This window comes from Odocoileus virginianus, chromosome 3 (assembly GCF_023699985.2).
Source record: "Odocoileus virginianus isolate 20LAN1187 ecotype Illinois chromosome 3, Ovbor_1.2, whole genome shotgun sequence".
In the NCBI taxonomy this organism is placed as follows: Eukaryota; Metazoa; Chordata; class Mammalia; order Artiodactyla; family Cervidae; genus Odocoileus; species Odocoileus virginianus.
Window position 1 is genome coordinate 39432391 of NC_069676.1, and position 27668 is coordinate 39460058.

Sequence of the window (27668 nt, forward strand, 5' to 3'; positions counted from 1 at the left end):
GCTACTTGCCAGAAGAGATAGCCAAGAAGATAAAGAAGGGCCAAGGAAAGGTGACTAATGGACTTAATGCTCATTCAACAGGGAAGACTCATCCCTTTGCAATGCTGAGTAGTGGGGCTGTTTGGAAGAGATGCTCGGCTGTGTAGAAATGAATCCGTTTACCACAAACCTGCCCCTTTCCCTCCTGTTACAGAAATGCCCTGCAAAGGGATGAGCACGGGGCTCAGTTCACTGAGTCTTAAAATATGTATGTTAAGTGACTTGTGCATTTATCATTCACTACCACACTAACAGGAGGACAAGTAGTCCTAGTTTGCCCAGGACTGGGCTATTTTCTGAGATGTGGGACTTCCAGTGCTTCCAGGACTGTCTTGGGCACACTAGGGTTAGCTGGTCCCCTACTTCCTGAGAACCCATGATGGACCAGGCCCTAGGCACCCATAGAGCTCTGTTCCTTTTTTAATATTTTTTAAATGTATTTCATTTATAGTTGGCTTACAACGTTGTGTTACATTTCTGGCATACTGCAATGTAATTCAGTAATACATGCATGTATAATAGTTTGTACCTGCTAATCCCAAACTCCTAAGCCATCCCTTCCCCTCCTCTCCTCCTCCTTCGAAATCACAAGTCTGTTCTGTATGTCTGTGAACCTGTTTCTGCTTCGTCGATAAGTTCATTTGTGCCATGATTCCACATGTAAATGATATCATATGGTATCTGTCTTTCTGACTGACTTCACTTAGTATGATTAATCTCTAGGTTGCTGCAAGTGGCATTATGTAAAACGTTTTTTATAGCTAGGTAGTATTCCATTACACACACACACACACACACACACACACACACACACACACACCCCACATCTTCTTTATCCATTCATCTGTGGACACTTATGTTGTTTCCATGTTTTGGTTATTGTAACTACTACTACTGTGAACATAGTGGTGCATGTATCTTTTTTAATTATAGTTTTATCTGGGTATATGCCCAGGAGTGGGATTGCTGAATGATATAATTCTATTTTTAGTTTTTTGAGGAATCACCATACTACCTTCCATAGTGGCTGAACCCATTTACATTCCCACCAACAGTGTAGGAAGGTTCCCTTTTCTCCACACACTCTCCAGCATTTGTTATTTATAGACTTTTTAATGATGGCCATTCTGACTAGTGTTAGGTAGTACCTGGTAGTTTTGACTTGCTTTTTTTTTTTTTTAATAATTAGCAATGTTGAGCATCTTTTCATGTGCCTATTGGCCATCTGTATATCTTCTTTGGGCTTCCCTGGTAGCTCAGCTCGTAAAGAATCTGCCTGCAATGCAAGAGACCCCAGTTCAATTCCTGGGTTGGGAAGTTACCCTAAAGAAGGGATATATATTTAGTTGTTCTATTTTTTGCTTGCATTTGTTGTTGTTATTGTTGTTGCTGTTGAGTTGTGAGTTGTTTATATATTTTGGAAATTAACCCCTAGTCAGTCTCATCATTTGAAAATATTTTCTCCTAGTCCATAGGTTGACTTTTCCTTTTATTTATGACTTCCTTTCCTTTACTAGATCCCATTTGTTTATTTTTTGCTTTGATTTCTATTGCCTTGGGAGACTGACCTAAGAAAACATTGCTACAACTTATGTCTACAGAATGTTTTGTCTATGTTCTCTTCTAGTTCTTTGGTATTGTCTTTTATTTAATTCTTTAAGCCATTTTGTGTTACTTTTGGCTATGATGTGAAAGTACACTCTAACTTCATTGATTTCCATCCTGCTGTCCAGCTTTCCCAAAACCACTTGCTAAAGAGACTGTCTTTTCTCCATTGCATATTCTTGTCTTCTTTGTCAAAGATTAATTGTCCATAGATGCGTGGGGTTATTTATGGGCTCTGTGTTCTGTTTCATTGATCCATATGCCTGCTCTTATGTCAATACCACACTGTTGTCGTTTTTAAAATTTTATTTATCTATTTATTTATTATTTTTGGCTGTGCTGGATCTATATTGCTGCATGCAGGCCTTCTCTAGTTGCAGTGAGCAGGGACTACTCTTCATTGCAGTGCACAGGTTTCCCATTGCAATGGCTTCTCGTTGCAGAGCACAGGGTCTAGATGTGCGGGCATCAGTAGTTGTGGTGCATGGGTTTAGTTGCTCCAAGCCATGTGGGGTCTTCCCAGACCAGGAATCAAACCCATGTCCCCTGCATTGGCAGGTGGATTCTTAACCACTCAACCACAAGGGAAATCCCAATACCACACTGTTTTGATTACTGTAACTTTGTTGTATTATCTGAAGTCTGGGAGGGTTATGCCTCCTACTTTGTTCTTTTTCTTCAGGATTCCATTGGAAATTTTGGGTCTTTTATGGTTCCATATAAGTTTTAGGATTATTTGTTCTAGTTCTGTGAAAAATGTCATGGGTAATTTGACAAAGATCACATCAAATCTGTAGATTGCTTTGGGTCAGTTCAGTCACTCAGTCATGTCCGACTCTTTGCGACCCCATGGACTGCAGCATGCCAGGTCTCCCTGTCCATCACCAACTCCTGGAGCTTACTCAAACTCATGTCCATCACATAGGTGATGCCATCCAACCATCTCATCCTCTGTTGTCCCCTTTTCCTCCTGCCTTCAATCTTTCCCAGCATCAGGGTCTTTTCCAATGAGTTGGTTCTTTGCATCAGGTGGCCAAAGTATTGAAGCTTCAGCTTCAGCATCAGTCCTTCCAATGAATATTCAGGACCAATTTCCTTTAGGATTGACTGGTTGCATCTCCTTGCAGTCCAAGGGACTCTCAAGAGTCTTCTCCAACACCAGTTCAAAAGCATCAGTTCTTTGACACTCAACTTTCTTTATAGTCCAACTCTCACATTCATACATGACTACTGAAAAAACCACAGCTTTGACTAGATGGGCCTTTGTTGCTTTGGGTAGTATGACCATTTTAAGAATATTAATTCTTCCAATCTTGGAGCCCTTTTCTACTTGCTAGATGAGATGCTGAGTGATTCACGAATCATTCAATAAAGCCAATTAGATCTTGGAAATTTACCCAGTTGAATTTTTGTTATTTAACACTATCTATGGCCTAAAATTGGAGAAGGCAATGGCACCCCACTCCAGTACTCTTTCCTGGAAAATCCCATGGATGGAGGAGGCTGGTAGGCTGTGGTCCATGGGGTCCCTAAGAGTCAGACACAACTGAGCGACTTCACTTTCACTTTTCACTTTCACACATTGGAGAAAGAAATGGCAACCCACTCCAGTGTTCTTTTTTTTTTTTTTTTTTTAAGTGAGATACTAGATTTATTCAAAGAGAAATCAAATTTGCTAGGTAAAACAGCTGTGTAATAATAGTGGTTCTGTGTCTCTGAAAAATGGCTATATGGTCACCTTTGTCCATACATTTACATAAATAACAGGTATTGTTCAGGACACACACTGTGAAGAAAGAACTGAATGAGTCAATGGCTGAAACATACATATAATGACTTAAGATAACATGACTATTTAATGAAAATTTAGCATATAACATCTGACTTTTATCCTATGGACAAACAAGAAAAAATACAATAATTCATTTTACCCATTACATTTTACAAAATCAGACAAAATGATTTTATAAGCAGCTTTTTTAATAAAAACAGCAATTTCATTTCAAACAAATATATTATCATCCTATTCCTTTATCCTATATATGTATTTAATTGGCAAAACCTACTAGATTACAGAAATCAGTAAAAATCCAACCCATGATGCTTCAATTGCTTAAATCAATCATATTACATTTGAAATTCATTTTTCTTAGGTTAGAAGCCTGATTATCAGTTCCTATTAAGCTATGCCCTACTCCTTGTCCCAGTAAATGTGACTAGTCTCTGCACAAGGCTAAGTAACAATGTGTATAATACTTTTGAACATCCACACATGGTTCATCAAGCACACACATCCCAGCTCCTGAGACAAGGTCATCAAAGGGCAAGCAGCTCTCCTAGTTCTCTTGTTCCTCATAGTGAGCATAGCCACTGGCATAGGTCCTTCCCAAATTCAAATTAGTAAACAAATCTGACGACTCAGCATCTGAATCTTTTCCACCTTCATCTTCTTCCTCTTCATCATCCTCTGCTTCGTACTCATCTTCTTCCTCATCATGGTAGCTAGCACCAGCATACTTATTAGATGCAAGGTTCTTCCAATAGGCATCATACCCAGAAGCTCCATCTCCCTCTTCACCTCCAGTTTGCCTGCCAAACTTCAGGGAGCGTGTTGACATGCTAAGATCCTTAGTTTCCTGAGTTTCATGTCCACATTTAGGGCAGGGAGGCTGTTTTCCTTTTTCTTGCTTAAACACCTTGCTCCTTGTATGATCATCACAGAAACAAGCCTTACAACGGAGACAGGAATGTTGACCAAGCCGATTGCATGAAACGCATTTAAATGTTTCCGCTTCTAAAACCTGGCAGCTGGCTTGATGTTCAAACTGATCATCTTCACAAAGAAAGTTATGGCAAAAAGAACAACTGAAAATTCTGCCTCCGTGGTCCCACACACCCCGTTCACATTCCACACACTCAGCATCGGTAAGAGGGCAAGAACAGGCGTGTGTGCTGAGACATTTCCTCCCATGACAGACCCAAGCTTCACAGAAGTCACATATTGCACCCACCACGGCAAGGCCAGTACTGTAGACACCAGCATGCTTTATGACACAGTCTGAAGACTTCATCATGCACTTTGTTTTCCCACACTGTGCACAAATTGGTACCTTCTGTACAGAATTACAAAAGTAGCAGAACGCTCTATTCTTCTGCCGTCTCTGACACTTGTCACATTCCAAAGTCTAGCCCTCACTGCATCTATTTATGGATGAGTCATTTCTTCTTTTGTCTTCCTTCTCTTCTCTAGAAATGACCCATTGACGCATTGCATGGATGTTTAGCTAAATCTATGGTGCTTCTTGATGCTCTTAACTGTTTTTCACGTTCCCGGCGGTTCTCTGCCTTCTTCCTTGCACCAGTCTTTTTTTTAGGCATTTTCCCTTCTTTTCCGGGGGCCGGGGGGCAGGAAAGGGCGTGAAGCTGGCCCGCGGCGGCAACAGCTCCAACGCGCGAACTACGGCTCTAGAAAAAAATGCTACTAAACCCGAAGACTCCAGTGTTCTTGCCTGGAGAATCCCAGGGATGGGGAGCCTGGTGGGCTGCCATCTGTGGGATCACACAGAGTCGGACACGACTGAAGTGACTTAGCAGCAGCAGCATGGCCTAAAATGGGCTTCCCAGTTGGTGCCAGTGGTAAAGAGCCCACCTGCCAATGCAGGTAGACATGAGAGACACAGGTTTGATCCCTGGGTCAGGAAGATCCCCTGGAGGAGGGCATGGCAACCCATTCCAGTATTCTTGCCTGGAGAATCCCATGAACAGAGGAGCCTGGAAGACTATGGCCCATACGATCACAAAGAGTAGGCTACAACTGAAGCAACTTAGCATGCACACACACACATGGCCTAAAACACCCAGAACTCCCACTTCCAGGGCACATTGTAAGTTTTACTTCCCACTCCTTTTAAGTTAGGCCAAGTTACTCATTTTGGCAAATAAAAGGTAAATGAAGTGCAAATCTTAGGACCCCCATATGCATTTACCACATGCCCTATACCTGCCTATTCTCAGGCTCCAGTGAGCACCAGAATCATGTGGAGGGCTTATTTAGCAGGTCCTGGTGACACCCCCAGAATTTCTGACTCAGTACGTCTGGAATGCTGGGGCCTGAGAACATGCATTTCTAACAAGTTCCAGGTGATATTTATGCTGCTTGTCTGACAAAGCTACTTTAGGAACAAGGGTTATAGAAGAATCCTCTTTGGGCCAGAGTCTCTGGGTGATATCTCCCTACTGAGCTATGTTTAAGATGAAGGCCAGGTGAGAAGCGAATATTTTTTCTTTTCTCAGTGCACTGACATTTTCATGCACAAAATTCTTAGATCCCATAAGAACTCAAGAAAACAACACTGTTTTGATTAAAAAGTGGCTTGTTCAGCTTTGGCTAGGTTCCAGCATACAAATCCTCAGGCAATGAAATCCTCTTTGTGCAGAACTGCCCAGAGGTCCTTGGGCATGTCCTAAGGAACATCCCCCTTGGTCCCCTTCTGGTAATAGGATAGCTACTTCCAAGAATTCAAGAATTTCCTGGGATGGCAACCTCTCTCCTCTGTCTTCCATGGGCTCTGCCTATGTCTTGAATTCACCCTGTGGATAGCAAGAAAACAGGCCCAAAATGTAGTCACTTATGCTAAGCCCCATGGACTTAATGCTTAGTGTAATTATAGTTTCAGCCTCTCCCAGGAATGGAATTTTAAACCAGTCAACCAGGAATTATCTGGTCATCACTACTGAAATAATCTGCATGGTGGACTTCTGCAGCCCCCTAAAGGAAGGTGATCTTGCTACAATGAGTCCATTTTTGCCAGTATGTCTTCCCTTTTCCTGCTCCCTTCCGCCTATAAATGTCTTTCATTTGTACAGCTCCTTGGAGCTCTTTTCCATTCACTAGATGGAACACTACCTGATTCATGAATTATTGAATAAAGCCAGTAAGATATTTAAAAATTTATTCAGTTGAATGTTCTTCACAACTCACAGGATCTGCTTTTCCATTACTGGATATCAAACACGGCTGGAGCCAATGGAGGGCAGGGCATGTCTGAGACAAGATTTATCAGTGATTTCCCTGACAACAGAGCCATAAATCTGGCCAGCAGACGGTTTCAGAAGGTACAGAGCTCCAGGAATGGTCCCACCCCTATAAAACTTAGGCCAAGTCAAGATAAGGGAGGGCTATAAATCTGACTTGGCTCAATTAGTGTCCAGGCACCTCTGAGTACCATCTCTGCTACCAGCTCTGTCACCTGGGGGTGTTGCCCTCTTCTTATCTCTGAGGTCCCTCCCTCCAGCTGAGTGCACACACGTATCTTTGTCTTGCTTCCTCTCTTCTATTCCACTTCTTTCACTTTCTCCAGTTCTTGTGGTTTCTCTAGTTGCAGTGTTTCCTCTTACCTCTCTCCATGTATGTGTTCCAATCAGTTTGCTACCTTTCAGATTTTGCCTTTTCACCTGTCATAGTCTCTCTGCATGTATCTTTAAAATATATATATATTTTTTAATCAATTCAGAAAAAAATAAATAGTATACTGAAGATGACAAGTTAAATACCTGACTGCAATTTTCTTTAACCTTGAGTTTGGTTTTTGTTGGTGCTGTGAACACATAGCTTTCCTCTCTAAGGGTGACCATCCTGAGGCCTCATGCCTTTCTTGACAGGTCTCTTCCAACTGGGTAGCCACAGTCCCTATGCTAAGTGCAACTGTTTGAGAGAGAAGCAGTGGCTTGTAATTAGAAGTTTTGGAAATCCTGTCCAACATGAAAGCAGGGGTTGAGTAAGGATCAGCTAGAAGAAGGACAAATGGGAGGGGAGCAGGAGGGCACACTCCCACCCAGGGGTTTGGTCTTCCCAGGTGGTGCTAGTGGTAAAGAACCCACCTGCCAATGCAGGAGATGCTGAAGACAAGGGTTTGATCCCTGTGTCAGGAAGATCCCCTGGAGGAGGGCATGATAATCCACTCCAGTACCCTTGCCTGAAGAATCCCATGGACAGAGAAGCCTGGTGGGCTATGGTCCATAGCATTGAAAAGAGTTGAACACAACTGAAGTGACTCAGCACGCACACACACATCCAGGGGTAAAGCGGCAGGTGGGCTTCCGGCTTCTCTCTCCAAGAAGAGGGGGAGGCTGAAACCACAGCAGCAACATTGAGGTTAGAAGGAGGGAGAGTGATGTTAGGTGAGGGCCTCTCATCTTCCCCCTAAATAGCAGCAAGTCCGAAAATCCAGGAAGCCTTTCATGCCAGGAGCTTCCACAATCACTCCTCCCACAGCCCCACAACACTTGTAAGAATTCCTGCATCACCTCTGGAGAAGGCAAGAATGAAATTCGCTCCTGTTGGATATGGAGAGGACCCTGCCCTTCTAATGTTGTCATGGAAATCATAAGGAGAGAAGAAAAGGGACAGGGTAGCACAGAAAGCATGTGAGATGAAGCAGCAGCTGAGGAAAAAAGAGTTTGCCTTGTCTTGCCAAACTCCACAGCTCTGACCTTTATCCCATCCTAGGTCACAAAGCTCCTCTGTCCTAAATGGGGGAAAAAATTCATTTTTCCACCCTCTCTTCTGAACTATGCTGATGAATAAGCTGATATGTCCCTGTTGTGTTGCAACCACCACCTGCCTCACATGGGGAAGGAGAAACCACTGCCCACCATACCAAGTTCCTTGACCACAATGGACAGTCATCACCTCATACCCAAAACAGAAATGTCCAGCATCTTTCCACTAACTCTGGGTTAGGCCTTAATCAACCCTAGTCTTGGAGTTCTCATGTTCTGACCCCAACACATTCACTGTATCACATCCTCCACTGAAACATCTCTGACAGGTCCAGTCTCCTTCACTGGCCATATAACTTCAGTGTTTTTGATAACCTCAGAGATTATCTGCCCAGTTCAGACCCACTTCCTGCAGACTGGAACACCAAATCCCAGAGAAGCTAAGTTGCTCATGCAATGTGCACACAGCCCCTTCTGGCAAAGGCAAGTCAATGACAGCCCTCTGTGGACAGTGGGATCAGTGCCTTTCAGTCTTGGGTCACATCTTCCCCTCTTTCACACTCAAGTCTCTTTTTTTTTTTTTTTTTTTTTTTTGCCATGTGGCTTTCAGGATCTTAGTTCTCTCACTGGGAATGAAACCCATGCCCCCTGCAGTGGAATCATGGAGTTCCAGCCACTGGACTGCAAGGAATTCCCTCAAGTATCCCACTTTAGACCATACATGACATAGAATCACTGTATTGAGTAACATATAGTCACAATGTCTATTGTATTATGTTATGTACTGAGTAAGATGGAGTCAGGAAAGACCCCAGGGGTGACATTGGACCAGTGCTGCATTAAGTCAGAAGACCCTTGTGGAACTTGGGTGGTGGGATTAATTCAGACTTGGCTGGAAAGCTGGGAAACCTGAAAGGCCTTTGGTCAAAATTCCACATGAGCTGGGCCTCAAGCCACAGGTAGAAATCTAAGTTAAGCAGGGCGGAAATGTATACAAAGAGTAGCATGAGTATAAGCAAGCCTGTGGGGCAAATGTTCGGTGGAGGGTACCATGAGCCATGCCCTGAGAACACCAACATGGGGGTGACACAGGCCCAGGCTAGAAAAGCTCAGGCCAGATTTCAGAAGAGTGAAGCATAGGGACAGGAAGACTGGAAGGCGGGGGCACGGGGGTGCGGTGGGTCTTCCTGCTACCACCTTCAGCCAAAGGCCAGAGGCTGGTTCAGAACTTGAGTATCCTCAGCTCGACTAACCTCCCAGAGCCTTCTTGACTGCATCCCTCTTTAATGACCTATTTTTTTACTGCCCTGCATCATCTATTAGCTAAGTGCACCCCTGTATTCCTTACCTGGATGTCTGACCCATGGTATATTTTCTGTGTTCCTAACAAGCCCTACCAGTGTTTGGCAACCTGGAAGATCCTGGTAAATATTTCTTGTGCTAAGTTGCTTTAGTCGTGTCCAACTCTTTGTGATCATGGACTGTAGCCCACCAGGCTCTTCTGTCCATGGGATTCTCCCGGCAAAAATACTGGAGTGGGTTACCATGCTCTTCTCCAGGGGATCTTGCCAACCCAGGAACTGAACTTCCATTTCTTACATCTCCTGCTTTGGCAAGTGGGTTATTTACCACCAATGCCACCTGGGAAGCCCAAATATTTCTTAATAAACCACATGGACTTTCGCCAACCAGTGAAATGGTCCCCTTGTTTCCTTAGTTTAGGCTATGACATAGTGTGGTGGGAAAAGTCAATGGGATTTCCCAAGAGGGTAATAAAGAAAAAGGGTGAGGGAGGGAAAGGGGCAGGACACTAGAAAGGAAAATAAAAGAAGTAAGCTCTAAGAAGAAACACTAGTATTTCAACAGGCATAGAACCTGTGGTCTCAAACGACATGCCCCACAGCAGACTTGGCCCAGCTTTCACCCAGTTGCTGATTCCAAGACAAGCTGGAAGGCAAGAGGCCCATATGGGGACAGCCAAGGTTCAACTCGTGGGTATGAACCCCAACCCACACCCCACTGCTCCCAGTCCCTGCTGCCCAGTGCCCAGGAGGCGAACGTCGTAATGCTGCAGGACTAACACAATAATGCTGACAGAGCTGGAGACCCAAGAGCTCACTTCGCTGGCTTCCTGGTGGTTGCTGCCCCCTACTGACAGAGCAGGACCATAACAGCCCAAGAAGCCCATCTCCCTGCCACATGCAAGGCAGAGTAAGGAAAACTACAAAAATCATATCCAAATAGGGAAATCCAACCTTCAGTGGGATCTTTATAAAGGGCCTCCTGGTTTGGCACAAGATGGGGAGAGGGCTCCCTTCGTGAATTTCATTGCATTATGAAGCTTCAGAGAACTGCTAACATGGATCACTGACCTGGCATTGTGCTGAACACATCTAGATTTTCTCATCATACAGGTCATAAAATTGAAGCATAAATTTGAAAACCACCCCCTGGAGATGTGGAGTTTCTAGGACCATAGATACAGATCCTTATCTCCTAACTGCAGTATTAACAAAGTATAGATTTTCCTAGACCTACAATGGAGGGTACATCCTGACAAACCCATCATAAGTAGAAAATATCCTAAGTGAAAAATGCACTTAATACACTTAACTGATTGAACATCATAGCTTAGCCTAAACTACCTTAAATGTGCTCAGAACACTTACATTAGCCTACAATTGGGCAAAAACATCTAACACAAGACTATTTTATAATAAAATGTTAAATGCCTCATGTGGTTTATTGAATACTGTTGTTGTTTAGTCATTAAGTCATGTCCAACTCTTTCCAACCCCATGGACTGTAGTCTGCCACTCTTCTATCCATGGATTACCCAGGCAAGGATATTGGAGTGGGTTACCATTTCCTTATCCAGGGGATATTCCCGACCTAGGGACTGAACCCACATCTCCTGCATTGCATGCGGATTCTTACCCCTGAGCCACCAGGGAAGCCCCTATTGAATACTGTACTGAAAGTGGAAAACAGAATGCCTGTATGAGTATAGAATGGTTCTATGTGTATCAGTTGTCTACCCTCATGATCATGCAACTGACTGGGAACTACAGCTTGTGGTCGCTGTCCAGCATCACACCACTAACCCCAGGGAAAAAAATCAACAAAATTCAAAACTTTAAGTACAGTTTCTACTGAATGTGTATAGCTTTCTCATCATTGTAGTCAAAAAATCAAATAAAATTATTGTAGGTCAGGGACCACCTATAACCTGCTATAGATTTGGATCACAGCAGGGAGACACAAAAGCACATTTATTAGGTGATGGGTACCAGGGAGACTGAGGCCCCATTGCTCACTTGAGGAGGCCATAACTCACAAGTCATTATCACTATGACCATGATGTAACATGGTACAAAAATGGAGAAGGCTCCAGATCCCCATAACTTCTCCATCTCTTGCTTAATTTCCTTTGACCATCCTGACAGTTCCAAGCTTTTTGTCTTCCCAATAAAGCTTCCTAAGAGCTGACTACACTATTCCCTCTACTTTCTCACCTCTAGTTCCTTTTGGCACCTTCACTCAAAGGCTGAAGAGTTTGGACTCGAGAGCAAAGCTGCTCACTTCCTGCTGTGTGGCCTGGTTCCTAACAGACCACAGACCGGTACTGGTCCATGGCCCAGGGGTTGGGGACCCCTGCTCTAAAGTCCAACTGCCTCCATTACCTTCTATAAGAATAAGTGCAGAGGACTGGGCACCCCTACTGTGCCTGTATTCTCATCTATGAAAAGGCAATACTGGTGATATCTACCCTTTAATGTGGTCATGGTGCTACATGGGTCAATGCATATGCCTGGTACGTGGGACACACAGTGCAATCCACTACTCTTGCAATAGGGCTGGGGGCACATTTGCCCTGCTCCACCATTAGCATTAACCCTCCTGTTCTCTCTCCACTATTGCCTCATCTAGTAGGTGATCTTGCACAGAGAAACTGGTAGGCATGGCCAGCCCTTCTTTTGGGGGCTCCTTTGAATGAGGAGCCTTACAGGTCCCTCACTGCCACAGACTGCATAGGGAAGCAGGACCCTGGACCCACTTGGCCAAGGACACAGGCCATATACTCAGAGCAGCTTTTCCAGTGATAAAGCAAGTATTTGGCACCCAACTACCTTATTGCATTTATTTCTCAATTAAGAAGTCAGGTCAGGAAAGGCAGTCTCACACCTGGACAATCTTGTCAAAGCGTACATGGTGGCTCCTAATGGCCCATCTACCATCTAAGATCACCAGGGTCACTCCTCTGCCCTCCTGTCCCTTTAACTGCTGGCCTTCACCTTGCCCCTTAAAGGTCAAGATACCCATTTCCCACTCAGTTTCTCCCCTCCCTCCTCCCTGTTAGCATCTTCTCCATCCCTCAGTTGACTTGGTCCTCAGCTGGTTATAAATGCAGGCTCACCTCTGGTAGGGCTCAGTTGAAAGCCTTCACTCCACCTCCGCAGTCTTTGAAGTTCTTATCTTTTCCCCAACCTGACTCCACCGGATGTTTCACAGGCTGCCAGCCCAAACGTACTCAAACTCCTCCTGATCCACAACAGGTCAAGCCCTGACTTGAGAGTCACCTTTTACCTATGTTAAATTTTAATTTCAGACAATTGACAATACGTATGTCCTAAACACTGCAGGGAGGCAAAAACACTGTCTTATCTGGAACTCAAGTTTAACTGGGCACCCTGTTTATTTGCTAAATGCCATAATCCTACTTGTCGCTCCCCTTTATTTATGCTCATGTCCAGGATTGGCAGCACCATCTCATCTATACCACCAGTGGCTGACACACCCACCCCACCCTGCAGAGAGCCCTTCCTGGCTTGCAGATTGGTGGTTGTCGGGGGTGGGGGATAGTGTTGCCAGACACCACTAACCTGGTGTGCATTCACCCCAGCCCTGTGGCCATAAGCCTTCCCTCCTCTCATGGCTGCAAGTTTGATCATTCTCATCCTTCACCTCCCAAGAGACCTTCCCTGACTACTCCATCAAAATGCACCTTGCTTCACCCTGCTCCTCCTTTCTCTCCATCTTCACCCCTTTCTCCTCTTCCCTCCCCTGAAAGGGACAATAAACATTACTGTTACATAAACTATTTTATTTAAATAAAATCAGGGGCAGACCCTTTCCCCTCATACACACAGGCACATGCATGCACGCACGCACGCCCACGTCCTCCTCCATTTTCCCTCCACCATGGCCACCTCAAACCTGGCAGTTCTCATCATGACCATCCTGTTTTAACCCTGGGACAGGGAGACAACCTCAATTTGAAGGCCTGCTCCCCACCCCCCACCCCCCCTAGTTGATGGCAGCAGCACACAGGCCTAGGCACAAATTCTCCTGTCCAGAGTCCAGCTCTCAGCCCTCCTGGGGTGGGACAGGAGGATCGGTTCCCCAAGGCACCCAGATCCAGTGTAGCTTCCCTGCCTTTCCCCCACACAGCATGGGAGTGCCATCAGACACCTGAAACTGCTCCCTATGGAGGGTGGGTTCCCTCACCGCAGGCCAACCCTGCCCTGTATCAGCAGAGGTTCTGCAGCCAAACCTGAGCATCCCCCAAGAGATCCTGGACTAGGTATGGTTTGGTTTTGGGAAGAGTAAGGGAGAGCAATTGAGCACCAAATTCCCTAACTCCACCCTGTAGAAGAATGCTGAGATTTGGCTCAGCATCCTCTACCCAGAAAAAGTAAACAGACCTAACTCCACAGCAGAAATGGGAAGAGCTTCAGCCGTCAGAACCTCACTACATCTCCACCCCCCAACATGGACCCACTAGCACCTTGGCAATGTTGGACACAGCCCAGCTGGGGAAACGCAACGCACACAGGAGCCTGTTTGGAGTTGGTAGTGTCCCCTCTGTTGACAATGGGATTGGGCTTCACCTTCCCTGACACCAGTATCCCTCAAGTCCTGCTTTGAGGCACAGATGGCTTCGGTCATGAGGAGGGAGTACTGAAGGGATGGGTGGTGTCTTCCAGAGGCACACAGTCCTGCAGCACTTCTTACATGTTACCCACGAGCAGGCTGGGACAGAGGATGGGCTGCTGGGCTGCTGGAGGGTTCCACAGCATCCCAGGAACCACCTGGGAGATGAGTAGGTGGGAGGGGGACCCATCCATTCACTCAAGCTGGGGGGACCAAGATGCTGGGACCCAGATCCAGTGCCCACCTTCTCTGATGCTTTCCCTGTGCCGCCCAGACAGATTTCCCTGAGGGGAAAAACCAGACAGAAGTCAGAAAGAGGGCAGTAGACAGACAGACTATGAAGGACCAACACAGGGAAAGGAGATGTCAGAGCCAAAGATAAGCCTTCTGAAAGGGTAAGGCAAAGAGAGCTGCCACCTGTGGGGGGCAGGGCCAGGTGAGAAAGCCAGGACATATACAACAGACTCAAGACACAGCCAACCTGCCCTCTCTGAGGGAAGCAAGGACCCGAGGAGAGGGAGCTAGGAACCTGCAAGGCCCTCCTTGGGCCAGTGGTGGTATGAATGCATCAGCCACCCTGAGCACGGGGTTACAGGCTGATACTGCGCTGGTGGCGACCTCCACGACCCCCACTCCGAGGTCCCAGCTCCTGGCCATCTAGACTGGTGTGGTCTGAGAGACCCCGCAGGTGCTCCACAGAATCGCATTTCTGCAGGTCCGAAGCCACAGTGCGCAGGCTCAGCAGGCTCAGCGTGTCGGTGTCCGGGGCAGGGCCAGGCCCCAGGCTGACGCCTTCCTCCAGCCCTCCACCCTCCGCCCCCTCAATGATCCCGCTGTCCGCATCCTCGCCACCATCAGGCCCAGCTTCCGCCCCCACTGGAGAGGAGCGCCTCTGGCCCAGGGTATGAGCAGGCTGGCCCCGGCGCCGCGCATGAATCTGCTCGCTGATTTGCTCCAGGTTGCGCAGGGCGACTGAGTAACGGGTCTTGGCCTGGGCCACCTGCTGCTCCAGCTCCGTCACCTTGGCCTTGTGCTCCTGCAGAAGGAGGGTCAGAGTCAGGTGACTCTTTGGGCAGCTGTCTGAGGCCCCTGGAGCTGCCAAGTCCTCTCAAACCCACTGAGATGTCCCGTTCCCAATCTGGGCTCTGCTCATCCCCAACCACTCATCTGCAGTGCAGAACCAACCCTACCCAGCCCCTCTCCACTCCTCTTTTTCCTGGGATCCTCCTTCCCCAGCAACCTGCCCTGGTCCTGCCTGACATTCCAGGGCCTTCCTCCTAGGTCTTCATTCCCACCCACTGTTTCTCCTCTTCCCATTGTTCCCTTTCCCTGTCTGGCCAATTCTTCGCTCCCCATTCTCTCTGGTTTCCCCCAATTCTCACTTCTCCTTTACCTCCCTTCTGTCAGCATCCATTCTCCAACCCCAACTCCCGTTCCTGTGGAGTCATTCTGAACATACCTGTCCCACTACACGGGCCTGGTGGATGGCGCAGAGAAACAGACTAGTGTTCCCTCTACCTGCCCTCCCTTCCTAGCCTGCCCCCTCTCCCATCCTTCCCCCGACCTCCACCCCCATCCCCCACTCAGCTACCTCCAGGATCTGGCTGAACTGGGCCTTGAGCTCAAAGTAGGGCCGGCTCTTGCCAATGGCACGGCGGAGGGTCTTCTGCAGGGCCTGAACCCGAGCCTCGGCCTGCTGGCACAGCCGCGTCACCCGCTGGTGCTCCCGCTCACCACGAAGCCGCTCTTCCTCTGCCTCGTTCACCTGGGCCAAGTGGGGCGGAGCACACACATCACTGAACACAGACCCTCACTCCTGCCCCGTCTTGTCACTCCAAATGTTAAACTGTCTACAGAGCCCAGAGACGGCACTGAGCTGCCAAGACACAAGAGAACCGTGGGTCCTCGCGCCTGCCTACTGTTAGCCGCACCACCCGCCACCTCTCAGCTTTGTTGCTGCCAGGAGGTGCTGAGGTCCTCTAGCCTGCTCACGAGCGTGCAGGAAATGTCCATCCATCTGTGACACATCTGCCACATCATGGTTCTCAGAGCTCAACCTTGGGGGTTGGGGGGAGGGAGGAGCCTCACTGGGAGAGCCACAGCTCTGCACTGGGTTCTCTAGGTTTCCATGTCCAAGCAGGTAACAGGCAAGGGCTCCAGCCACCGCATCCACCAAGACCAAGGAGTCGACCTCACGCACACCCAGACTCAGCAACCCCTCCCCCAGGGCTGTGTGAGTTCCAGAGGAGTGGAACTCCTGCCCTCATGTGACCCATGGGCCTGGACTAAGGAGGAGCACACAAAAAAACTTGAGACATGACCACTCATCAGGAGCTGACACTCCTACAAAATAAATGATTGTGTCCCCTCAAACTTTTTTTTTAAGGTGTTTTGTTTTTTAAATGTGGACCATTTTTAAAGTCTTTATTGAATATGTTACATTGTTTTATCTTTGGTTTTTTTGGCCACCAGCCATGTGGGATCTTAGCTCCCCCCACCAGGGATCAAACCCACACCTTCTGCACTGGTGAAATCTTAACCACCAGAGAAGTACATGCCCCACCCCATCCCCCTGCAAAAAAAAATTCTTGTGTTGAAATCCTAACCTTAATGTGGGCCTTCTAAGAAGTGATTAGCTCAAGAGCAGGGAGCTCTCACTAATGAAATTATCTGCCTTATAAATGAGGCTTCAAAGAGCTCCCCCAGTCCTTTAGCCATGTAATAATACAGTGAAAAGACAGCTGGCCGTATGGGAAGCAAGAAGCAGGCCCTCAGCAAACACCAAATCTGCCTGTGCCTTGATCTTGAAATGTCCTAGCCTCCAGAAAATAAACTTTTGATGTTTAAGCCTCCCAGTCTGTCATTTTGTAGTAAAGCCAATGGACTAAGACACTTGCTCTTTACAAGGTGAAGGTGGGAGACTAGAGCTGATGCCAGGGATCCTCCCACTCCCCAACCCCCACAAAAGCAATGCCAAAGTCTCTCAGTCACGTCCAACTTCAGGCCAGAATACTGGAGTGGGTGGCCTTTCCCTTCTCCAGAGGATCTTCCCAACCCAGGTGTCGAACCTAGGTCTCCCACATCACAGGTAGATTCTTTACCACTTGAGCCACAAGGGAATCCCCATAGAAAAGACTGGAAATAATACACGGGGTATACTTCAAAAACCAAGGTACACTGGCAGAGCTCAAAAGCAAGAAAGGAAGAACATTCAGAAAATAGAAACAAAGGGTCACAGCTAAATATAACAAAGGAGAGTTGAATCCAGAGCATTCAGGAATGAACTACTTGAGTCACTCCCACATCTGGAGGCAAAGATTCAAGAAGAGCCAAGAAGGACCTTCTAAGTCAAAAGAAGTATATATGGGACACACTGGAGGCCAAATAGGGCAGAGAGCTAGGACCAGACTTTTCCTGAAACAGAATCAAAACTGAGGGAAGGCAGGAGCAGAAGAGAGACAGAAAGGAGTGAGGAAGGTGACAGGATTCAGGGAGAGCAAAGTACTAGAACTGGCGGAAGGGACCAGCCACTGCCTGGCTCACCTTGCAGGTGGCGTGGTTGAGCATCTCCTGCCATGTGGGGTCCAGCCGGTTCTTGTCAGCCATGACGCCCTGCTCAGCCACAAACACCATCTCCCGGGCAGCGTTGTGCATGCTCACAGCCCGCTCATACCGCAGTGCTGCCTTCTGTGTCTCCTGCTGGGCCTGGGGGGGTGGGGAAGGACCACCAGGAGAGTGAGCTGCAAAGGACCCCTGGCTGCCCACGGAGACCCTCCCTGGGCAAGGACGAGAGAAGGAAAAAGGCCCACTGTAATGTTGGCTTCACCTCGCAACTGCACTAAGGATAAGTGCTGAGGAAGCAAAATTCTACAAAGAATATGTTGCAAGGGTATAGCTAAGAGAAGAAATACATGTAGAAATAGGACACTGCCAGTGGAGGGCAAAGTGTATAAAATCCAGCACTCTCCAAGGCTGCTGGACTTTTGCCCTAGGGAAAACATAGAAAAATCCACACCTTTTAGTTGGAAGGTGTTTAGTTGATGGTTGAGACCATCAGCTCCAGTCCAGCAGGTAAGCTGAATGAAATAACCAGACAACTGCTTGGAGATATTCATCATAACCATAGTTACCAAACAAAATACTAGAAACAAACCTAAGTTTTCAGTTACAGAAAACTGGTTAAACAAATAATAGTACATCTTACATAAGAAAATCATATAAGTTCCTAAAAACAATGGCATGGATGGGTAATTCTTGACATGGAACCATGTCCTCAAATAATAAAGAGATAAAAACACTACATGTGTGATTCCATTTTGGCAGGATATATTAAAAAAAATTTTTTTTTTACAGATTATTTGTGCTGTATTAATCACATTTTTATTTTCTATGTTTCATGATGTTTTGGTATCTTGGAGGCCTTGCTGGCCCTTCTAGGGCTGCCTAATTTCTAGAGACGGTGAACTACTCTATGAGCACACCTTAAGTCCACCAATCTGAAGCCCATCACCTCCTTTATCTAACTCTCTTAAGCCAGTATGTCCCCTGCTCTAAATCACTGAAAGGCTAGGTACCAGAAAACTAGAGACCTTCCCCATAGCCCAGAGCCTGCCTCTGTTATTCAAACTGGCCAATCCTAAATTTGCTCAAAGTTGTCTACCCTGTCTTACCCACTCCTTCCCACGAAAACAACAATAAAGGCTCTACAATAAAAGCTCTGAAATAAGCTTTCCCCTCACATTTTCTGCCTCCTCACCCATTCAGGTGCTTCCCCATGTAGTCCTGAATAATCTGACAGGCTCTATTCCCTTAGGAACTAAGTAACAAACTTTTTTAAGGCAGTTGTCTGTGTCTGTCACCTTCATACTTGACTAAAACACCTTTCAGGTACAAAAATCACAAAGCATGCATGAGGCTGAATCTGGGGAAGATTCTGGTTCTCTTATTTTGTTTTATAGTTACAAGTTACACTTACAGCCTTCTAATAGTGACACCATATTATTTATATAAAGAAAAATTTTAAAAGAAGGAAAGGACATAAACGAGTGGAGAAGCAAGCAAAGAGAGCATGACTCAAAGGGGATACAAGAGGAAAAGATAACTAGAAAAGGTGATCTGTCTCACACCCCATACAGAGACAGAAGACTACAGGGCCAGGCTCTGCATGCAGCCCCCCACCCCAGAATGTGGGTGAGCTGGCCGTACCTCCTTAGCCAGCCGCCGAGCTTCATAGTAGGGCCGGGCCTTCTCAATGCAGCTCCCTAAGTGGGAGCCCTGAGTGTTGAGCTTCCTTGCTGACTCCTGCAGGATCCTCCGGTAGGTGGTTCTGGCCTCCTGGCAAAAGGATAGGGACACGGGCAGAGGGAGGCACAAGTGTGGGTCCTAACCCCTCTTGTTTTTCATACATGCCCCTTCCCCTGCCACTGTACTGAGAGGACAGAAAATGATGAAAGCACCTCTGGAACCAGCACAAGAGTGTGAGGAAAAGGAGCATCACTCACATCCAGCTGCAGCTCCACTTGGTTGATTTCCTCACTGGCCTGGTTCAGATGCTCCAGCTCCTCCTGACACAGAGAGAGGCAGAAAGTTAGAGCAGCGGAGGAAAGCAGCCTCATATGAACCAGGCAGGGCAGGAACGTGGGCACAGAGGGAAAGCCCAGCCAAGTAGCGAAGGGAAGAAATGGAACAGGAGGTCACTGTCAAATGCCTTCTTGTCAGAGATCTAGTAACATACAGCCTCTTGTAATCTCACAATTCCACCTCTGTATCAAGTAGTAAACCCCCATTTTAAGGACAAGAGAATTGAGGTTGGAAAACTCCAACGCACGCACACAACAAGTCTGTTGCCATCAGACTGCACCACCACCTCCTTCTCATACTCCAGCCAGGAGTCTCCTCAGAGCTAATGGTCTCTGTCCCAAGCAAGGAGAAACCCCTGGGCCCTACTCACCCGGCATATTTTTACTACACACTTAAGACACTCAGCACCATGAAACCTAGAATTTAGAGCACAAAGATGCAGCAGCTCACAGCCCAATAGTAAGCAACAGGCCCACAGGAGACGGGGGCATGATAAGGGCTGGGAATCACAGGAGAGCAGGTGACCGGGGCAGGCAAGCTGTCAGGAGAGAAGCCAGAGAGGCTGGGGCACAGGGACACGATACTCGGCCTTCTCCCAACAGCAGGGGCAACCCCTCAGAGCTTGAAGCCCCCGGTGGTTTAGGAAGGCAGACTTGGGCAATGTAGGGAAAGCTTGGAGGGGCCAGAGAGACAAAAGTGGAGGCTGTCTGTAGTATTTCAGGTGGGAGAGGAGAGGGCAGATCCCTGGGAAATCCAGGATGCAAAATCATTAGGATTTCGTGACAATTAAGGTCAAGATTAGGGAAGAACACGTGGTTCAAGAGACCTCTAACTGCTTGGGCAGTGGTGACAGGACCCCAGGCCCCCACAGAGTAGATCCTATGGCAAGGAGGGAGAGCCTCAGGAAGAAGTTCACCAGTCACACTGGCCTGAATGCCTCACTGGCCCCCAGCGCTGGCAAAAGACACAAAAGCCACCCATGCCTTTCAGTGGCAGGGAGGGTGCTGGCCGTGAGTATCCTCCCCGCCCCTTGGTCAAGTTCCTGGGGCCCAGGGAGCCAACGACACTCCCGAGGAGGAGCAGGGCCTGGAGAGATGCCTGGTGCTCAGCTATAGCTTCCTCCTCCAGGAGCCCTGGACAGGCCAGCAGTAGCCAGCCTGGTGTCTGCTTGCTGCCCATGGCCAAGCCCTACATTCCACCTGCACCAGGCAGTGAGGAACACTGCCATCACTGCTCCTGCATACTTCACTTGGCCCTTTCAAAAGCCCACTGTGTGATCCTTTAGTCCTTTTATTTCTGTACCTCACCTCAAGCTCTAAAAGATCTGAGTCAGCAAGTAAGAATGCAAGAAATCAAGTTATATGCTCTAATTACAGTATAAGCTAGAACACAAAGGAGGAAACATACAACAAAACCAGGAACAATGATATGAAAATACACATACTCACAACAATGTAGACTCGGCCTCAAAGAGGACCACAAACTTGTCTCTGAACTTTTCAGAACAGAGATATCTGACAGAAATATAATGTGAGCCTTATGTGAAATTTTTAGTTTTATAAAAGCCACATTTGTAAAAGAAAGAAAACCACCAAGATGAAATTTTAACAGTACATTTCATTTGACTCAATTTATCTAAAACAATAACAGTTTCAACCTGTTATCGACATAAAATAATAATTACCAATATTGTAACTTTTTTTTTTAAAACCATGGCTTTGAAATCCACATGTATCTGACCTTAGAGCACACCTTAGCGTGGATAGATAGTCGCATGTGGCTCCTGTACTGGTCTGTGTAGATCTAGAAGCTAGTGCACAAGATCCACTGATTAGTCACACAACTCAGTGCTCATACGGTAACAAGTGGCCACTGTGGAAAACAGGCAGCCGGCATGGCTCAGAGAACCCCAGAGGAAGCCTAGGGCAGTGCCAACACCACCCTACACACACACAGTCTTGAGTTTCACAGGGCCTTCCTGACAAGAACGTCACTTTCAGCTAATGAGATTACCACAAAGAAATTGTCAGAAAAGACAATTCCTGTCTGGGTGAGAGGCAACTAGGCCCTCTTTGGGCTCTGCTTTCTGTGACTGGACTTGGCCCACAGAGGATTTCAGATAATCTAAGGGAGGAGGTGACCAGTCCTTTCAGCAGTTCCCACTGGAATACTCTCTATCTCAACCCATTCACATTTGATAGACAAAAAACAATAGGGCAGGGAATCGGGGATGGAGTTGGGACCCAGGACCTGACCTATGATCTGGCTTTCTGCTAATGTTGATTACATTCCTAGGACTACTGATGTCCTTAGATGGATGCCTCAAAGACAGGAGTACCACCACCTAAGAAAACCACCTACAGTCCTGGTAAGATAATAATAATTTGGGGGAGAAGAGGAAGAAGTGGGTAAAAGGCACCTATAACGTTCCTCTGAGTGAACCAAGGTCTAAGACAGGATCCCATTTGGTTCCACAGCCCAAAGCACTCTCAGACCCTGACAAGATCATCAGAGGAGTGAATGGCAAGTCATCGTCACTGGAAAGAAAACAAAAGACTTTGGTTCTTGGTCTATAGGAGCAGGCATGTATGCCTTTCTACACTGAAACTTGTACCCATGAAGCACGTCCAGCAATTTAAAAAGGCTTCCTATTGACAAAGCTCTAACAGGACAAGGAGACTGGGGAGAGAGCAGGCTGGAGGGCAAAGGGTTAGGGGATGAGGGTAGCCAGGCTGAGGCAGACCCAGGGCAAAGTACAGCAGGGAGCCAACAAGCACCCAGAGCTCTGCTTTGGGCCACTGGCGACACATTCCATTTGGCCTGCTGCACCAGGGACTCCTGGCACCTGACTGAAATCGAATTCGAGGAGGATGAAGCCTGAGTCAGCATTCACCATCCATCAGTGAGCCTGCAGCCCGCAGGGAGGGTGACCTTCCCGGAGCACACCAGGCTGATGCCCAGGATGCCAGGCCACTGAGTCAAAGGCAGTTAGGAGACAGATGCTGTTGCCCAACTAGTGCAAGCCATTAAAACACTCAAGCCCAAAATGAAGTATAATCGTATAAATTGTATTGTACACCTGAAATTTATATAATACCCTAAATCAAATATTAATATATCTTTATTAAAAAAAAAAAAACCCAAGTCCACAGTCAGTCAGGAGGATTGGGGTGTTCCATGACCTAAAGACTTAGAAATAAAGTAAAAATGACCTCCAGAGCAAGCTAAACTAAACATTTCAGGCAATCCAGAGATTGCAAAGTCACTCTGAGGAGGAAGAGGTGAATGAAAGCATTTACTTACCTGAGGAAAGAAATGTGTCCATCACAAAGAGGGCTGAGAAAGGTCATAGGAGAGAAGACCCAGGCCCATCCCAGTACTACCCTCCTCTATTCCTTCCTGTCAGTGGGACCCTGCCTCTCAGAAAGCTAAGGCCCAGCCTGGATGCCTCAGAAAAACTGTGTTGAGGTCAAGGCACACAGAGACATCCAGTAGACTTCCCTGGGATGCAGCACACTTCAGGTAGGCCTACTGCTGGCAACCACTTGGCTTCCCTCCAACTTCCAGAAGGATTCTAGACAACTTCCAGACAAGAAGGCACAAGCTGCCTGTCTGCCAAGAATCCCCATTCCCCACGCCAGAAAGAGCCTGGCCCTAAAGGACCATTTCTGGGACTTCCAGAAAATACCTGAAGAGGGTCTCCATCTTTGGGCTATCCTTGGATCAGTGGACTCGCCCAGGCCACCAGTCGTAACTTCTCACCCCAAACAAAGAGAAGAATGTCTGGCCAAAGCTCAGGAACAAGTGTTTCTAAACTTCCCTGGTAGGTACTGATGGATCTGTGGGTAGAGACCCACTGAATGCACCAATCTATTTAAAGTGCTAAAACACAGGATCAGGATAACATGATCTTGCACACTGTCAACACTACAGTGTTGCCAACACTACAAAGAACAACAACACTGTCGTGTTGCCAACACTACAAAGAAACTCAAAAGACACATACCCAATGTCTTTCTCATCTAGAAGATCCCAAACCCAGATCTGAAGGCCACCAGCCTTCACCATGAAAGGCGCTCCTCACATCAAGCTGCCTCTCCCACACAGCAAGACGCTGCATCTCTGCTGAGGCCAGAGAACTACACCAGTCTCATCAGCGAGGGAGGCCTCTAAAATAAGACCGTGCCTCCCTACATAACCTGCAACATTCCACAACGTGCCTCTTGGTTTAGCAAGAGAGACTAAGGTCCTCCTGTCCCTCTTGCTTCATTAACACTGCAAGCTCACTGAAGGCAAGGTGAATCTTACTCTCGCTCAATATTCTCGGACCCTCAGGGTTCACCCAATACAACTGTCGATGATGATGGAAATGTTCTACATCTGCCCTGCCAGCAACACCTGAGGAACTGCATTTTTTTTTATTGATTCTTAACTGAATTTAAATATCCACATGCAGCTAATGACTACTTTATTGAACAGCGCAGCATGAAAGTTGCCTTTTCACACCACCACTTTTGCCTGTGTAGGCAATGGAAAAATACACAGGAGCAGAAGCGACTGAGCAAAGAAATCACAACTGATTCTCCTCTTGAGTGGAGCAAGGAATGATGCAGAGGGGAATATGAAGGATATCAACAGGCCCTCCTCCCTGACAAACAGAGATCTCTTTCTCAAAGCAAGACCTACAAACTTTCATCAAAGACAGGCAAGAGAGTTTGTAAAAGAAAAGAATCACAGGACAGGGTCAGAGCAGAGCGGCAAAGAGCTGTGCAAATAAGCTAGACCAAGCTTCCATGTTACAAATGAAGAAAAGAAGGCTTGAAAAGGTTATGTAACTTACATGAAAATCACAAATCATAGGGCTAGAAGAGGCTTGAATCTCAGCCCAAAGCTTTTTTTTTTCACTACAACTTGTTTCCTAGGCGGACAACAAAACTATATAGAACTAGCAGGAGAAATTGAGTTGTTTTCAATGCAATGCCCATGAAACAGAGCAGAAATAAATTACTGACTCATGCCAGTAAACAAATGGTTCACCACTGCTACACTATCAGCACAGACAGTTTCCCCACACATGTCCCAGGAAACTCCACCAAGAGAAAGCAGGAAGGATGCTAGGAGTCGCTTTGAAACCTTCCTGACTCACTAAAGTAACCTAATAAAGGTCTGTTGACAGAGAAGCCCAGGAATGAGAGCGCTGGGAGGCTCTTGCTCACCTGCAGGTGTGAATCACTGCCACATCAGAATCTGTGGGATGCTACCATACCAAACAGCAGACTCAGGCCCCAAACATACAGGAGCATCCCGGCTCTCACCTGCCTAAACAGCTTCTCTCCAGGGAACTCTTCCCTGCCACTGTCCAGAAACACCACAATCCAGCCTCAGCTGGTCATGCATCTACTGCGTGTGCGGCCTGTCCTCCTCCTCCACGGTCTCCTTCACAAAGTTCTGCCCCTCTACCAACTAGTAAATGCTCCAAGGCAACAGATCAGCTCCTCCACTCGTTTGATTGACCCAACATCCTCAAAGCAAGAAATCTGTATTATGAAGGATTGACCGCACCTGATATAACTCTCTGCACATATCAGATTTCGTTACAGGCCTAAGCCTGGTACCACCTTTGTAAGACATGAAAAGTCTCACCTTTCACAAATAAGAATGTCCCTGGGAGGCAATGATAAGAAAGCAGGAGAGGGGGAAAGATTCAAAATTGCCTCCAATCTCAAATACATCTTCTCTCACATCCCATTCCAAATATGCCAGGGGGTTGTTGAGCCCCTTGGCATATTTGGAAAAGAAACAACAGTTCTACTCTCTTCTGACCTAAAGTGTGCTTCCTACACCTACTGCCAATTTGTCACTTCAATTCATCAGTAAAGCCAGCAGCAACACATCCCAGGCACTCAGGCCCAGCCTCTCTCTGTACTCCCACCTACACAACTCTTTTAGCACTTGTAACACTACACTGCAATGATTTGTTGACAATCGTTGTTTTCCTTTCCTGCCCCAGTGCACTGGGAAAAGAGTAAGTCTAACTCATTTATCTGACAGTTCTTCAGAAAAGCCATCTAATTTCCCTGTCCTCCCCCAGCTCAGTCTTCTCACCTGTATTCTAGGATCCAGTTCTTCTTCTTCTCTTGGGGACAATTTGGCTTCACTGCTGTTGCTTCCGCCTCCTCCAGGCTCCTCTGCAACTGGGCTCCGAGGGACTTCATCCTCTACAACCTCAGGCCGAAGCTCCCCTTGTGGGGTCTCCCGCCCCCCTGGAATCTGCCTGAGTTCAGCCATGCTGGCAGGGAGAAGGCACAGCCCTAAGCATAAAAGAGGACTGACATTCTGGGACCAGGGCCCCAGCTTGGGGCTTCCTGGGCTCTGGGTGGCAAGAAGGGTTTCTCTTCTCCAAGGGTGGAAACAGGACACAAGAAGAACCTCAGACTCGGTTAGAGGCCGAGATTCAAGTGGCCAGTGGGGTCCCAAGAGCTATAGCTTTGTATATGCAAAAGTCCTTCCCTCCCAGTCACAGGGAGTCCACCAGGAGAAATCCGGAGCAATAGCTCCGAGGCGGGGGGCAAAGGGGGCCTGGATCCTGGGCCGAGGCCTGCGAGGAGGAGCACCATTCGGGAGGGCGGAGGCAGGCGCCTCCAGGCTGTGGTGGCAACTGGAGAGAGAAGGCTGGGCCTGAGCAGAGGCTGCTGGCTAAGAGTCTCTGAGGAGCTGCAGGGGAAACAATGGCCAAGTACATGGTCAGCATTCGAACGTCGGCTACCAGCCTCTTTTCATCATCCCTCAGCCTCCCAAGGACTTTACTACCTTCCTCCCACACCTCCACATTCCGACCAACCCCCTCAACTCCTTTCCCGCGTCCCAGGATCTCTGGCCCCAGCCCCTCCCCCACCAGCGCCTTCCAGACTTCCCTCCGCATCCTAATCCTCTCCATCATTTCCCCCAACCCTTCCCCAGCTCGCGTCATTCCACCCCAGTCCGGCTTTGCAAATCACCTTTTAACCCCCAGCCCCACCCCACCTCCTCTTCTCTCTCCAATTCTGCGGACAACCCGAGCCTCGCATCTCCAACCCCCGTTCTTCCTAAATCACAAGGACCCTGGCTGGCCGCAAGCCTCCTACACAGCCAGGCGCAAAGCCCGCCCCCTGTTCGACTTTACCTCAGTTTACCTTCCCGTGCGCGGATCTCCGCTGCAAACAATCTTCCCCCGCCCTCCCCGCAACAAGCTGGTCCAACCAAATACAACGAGGCCGAAAGGAAGCGGAAATACATCATCCTGTAAAAAAAAAAAAAACGCCTTTCTCCCTCTCGCCCCTCCCTCTCACGCTCTCCTGCTAACCAGGTCACGTCTGGATTCCTCAACGCTCATCTTCTCCTGGCCTTCGGTTTCCGTACAAAATGGTGTCTCACAGCGCTGACTCTCACCTTACATTGCCTCCAGCCCGTCCTCTACCACTGATAAATGAAACTGAAATACGGGAGGGTTGTGCCGAGAAAAACTACGGAGGATAATGAAAGTCGAGAGACCCTGGTGAATAGGGAAAGGTTGGAAATTAAACGGAGATTAGACAATTGCCTCAAAGAGAGTGCTGCCATCTTGCTTTACGGCGCCGTGTTCCGGCTGCACCCAAAACCGTTTCCGGCCTCGCCCCGGAAGTCCGAAGTGGGCTGTGGGCATCCGGCAGCGGTAGCACTTGTCTGCTGAAGTCCGGCTTCAGCGGACTGTGCTCCGGGCGAGCGGGGTTGTTTTTTCAGAAATAACTCCCCTTATTCAAGTGATAGGGCTTCCCTGGTGGCTCAGATGGTAAAGAATCTCCCTGCAATACGGGAGACCTGGGTTCAATCCCTGGGTTGGGAAGATCCCCCTGGAGAAGGGGATGGCAACCAACTCCAGTATTCTGGCCTGAAGAATTCCATGAGCTGTATATAGTCTATGGAGTCGCAAAGAGTCAGACGCGACTGAGTGACTTTCACTTTCACTTTAAGGGACTTCCCTGGTGGTCCAA

The 27668-nt window shown here is 47.6% G+C and overlaps 2 protein-coding genes across 3 annotated transcripts; both read right to left on the reverse strand.

The window, feature by feature from the left end:
* Window positions 1-3474: 3474 nt before the first annotated feature.
* On the reverse strand, window positions 3475-5122 carry LOC139034375 (zinc finger protein 330-like). Its single transcript, XM_070465218.1, is given in 2 exon segments — window positions 3475-4839; window positions 4910-5122. Coding segments are annotated over 2 exon segments (972 nt in total). The 5' UTR covers window positions 5023-5122; the 3' UTR covers window positions 3475-3980.
* An 8106-nt stretch (window positions 5123-13228) lies between these two features.
* On the reverse strand, window positions 13229-27268 carry SH3BP5L (SH3 binding domain protein 5 like). Of its 2 annotated transcripts, none has more exons than XM_020891927.2 (8): window positions 27088-27268; window positions 26832-26938; window positions 25765-26373; window positions 19581-19643; window positions 19285-19413; window positions 17623-17784; window positions 15671-15844; window positions 13229-15115 (listed from the first exon to the last, which is right to left on the reverse strand). In XM_020891927.2, the coding sequence occupies exons 3-8, from the start codon at window positions 25945-25947 to the stop codon at window positions 14669-14671; spliced, it is 1158 nt and encodes a 385-aa protein (XP_020747586.2). In that variant the 5' UTR covers window positions 25948-26373; window positions 26832-26938; window positions 27088-27268; the 3' UTR covers window positions 13229-14668. The 2 variants fall into 2 exon arrangements, with proteins under 2 accessions (XP_020747586.2, XP_070321318.1); XM_070465217.1 differs by having other exon boundaries at window positions 26822-26938.
* Window positions 27269-27668: the final 400 nt, after the last annotated feature.

Bases quoted from the DNA above. Each gene is read 5' to 3' on its own strand.
- SH3BP5L (XM_020891927.2), bottom strand. From the start codon at position 25,947: ATGGCTGAACTCAGGCAGATTCCAGGGGGGCGGGAGACCCCACAAGGG. The intron at 17,785-19,284 runs GTACGGCCAGCT...CCACCCCCCCAG, and splicing joins CTCGGCGGCTGGCTAAGGAG to GCCCAGCAGGAGACACAGAA. The intron at 15,845-17,622 runs GTGAGCCAGGCA...CACTTGGCCCAG, and splicing joins TCAACCACGCCACCTGCAAG to GTGAACGAGGCAGAGGAAGA.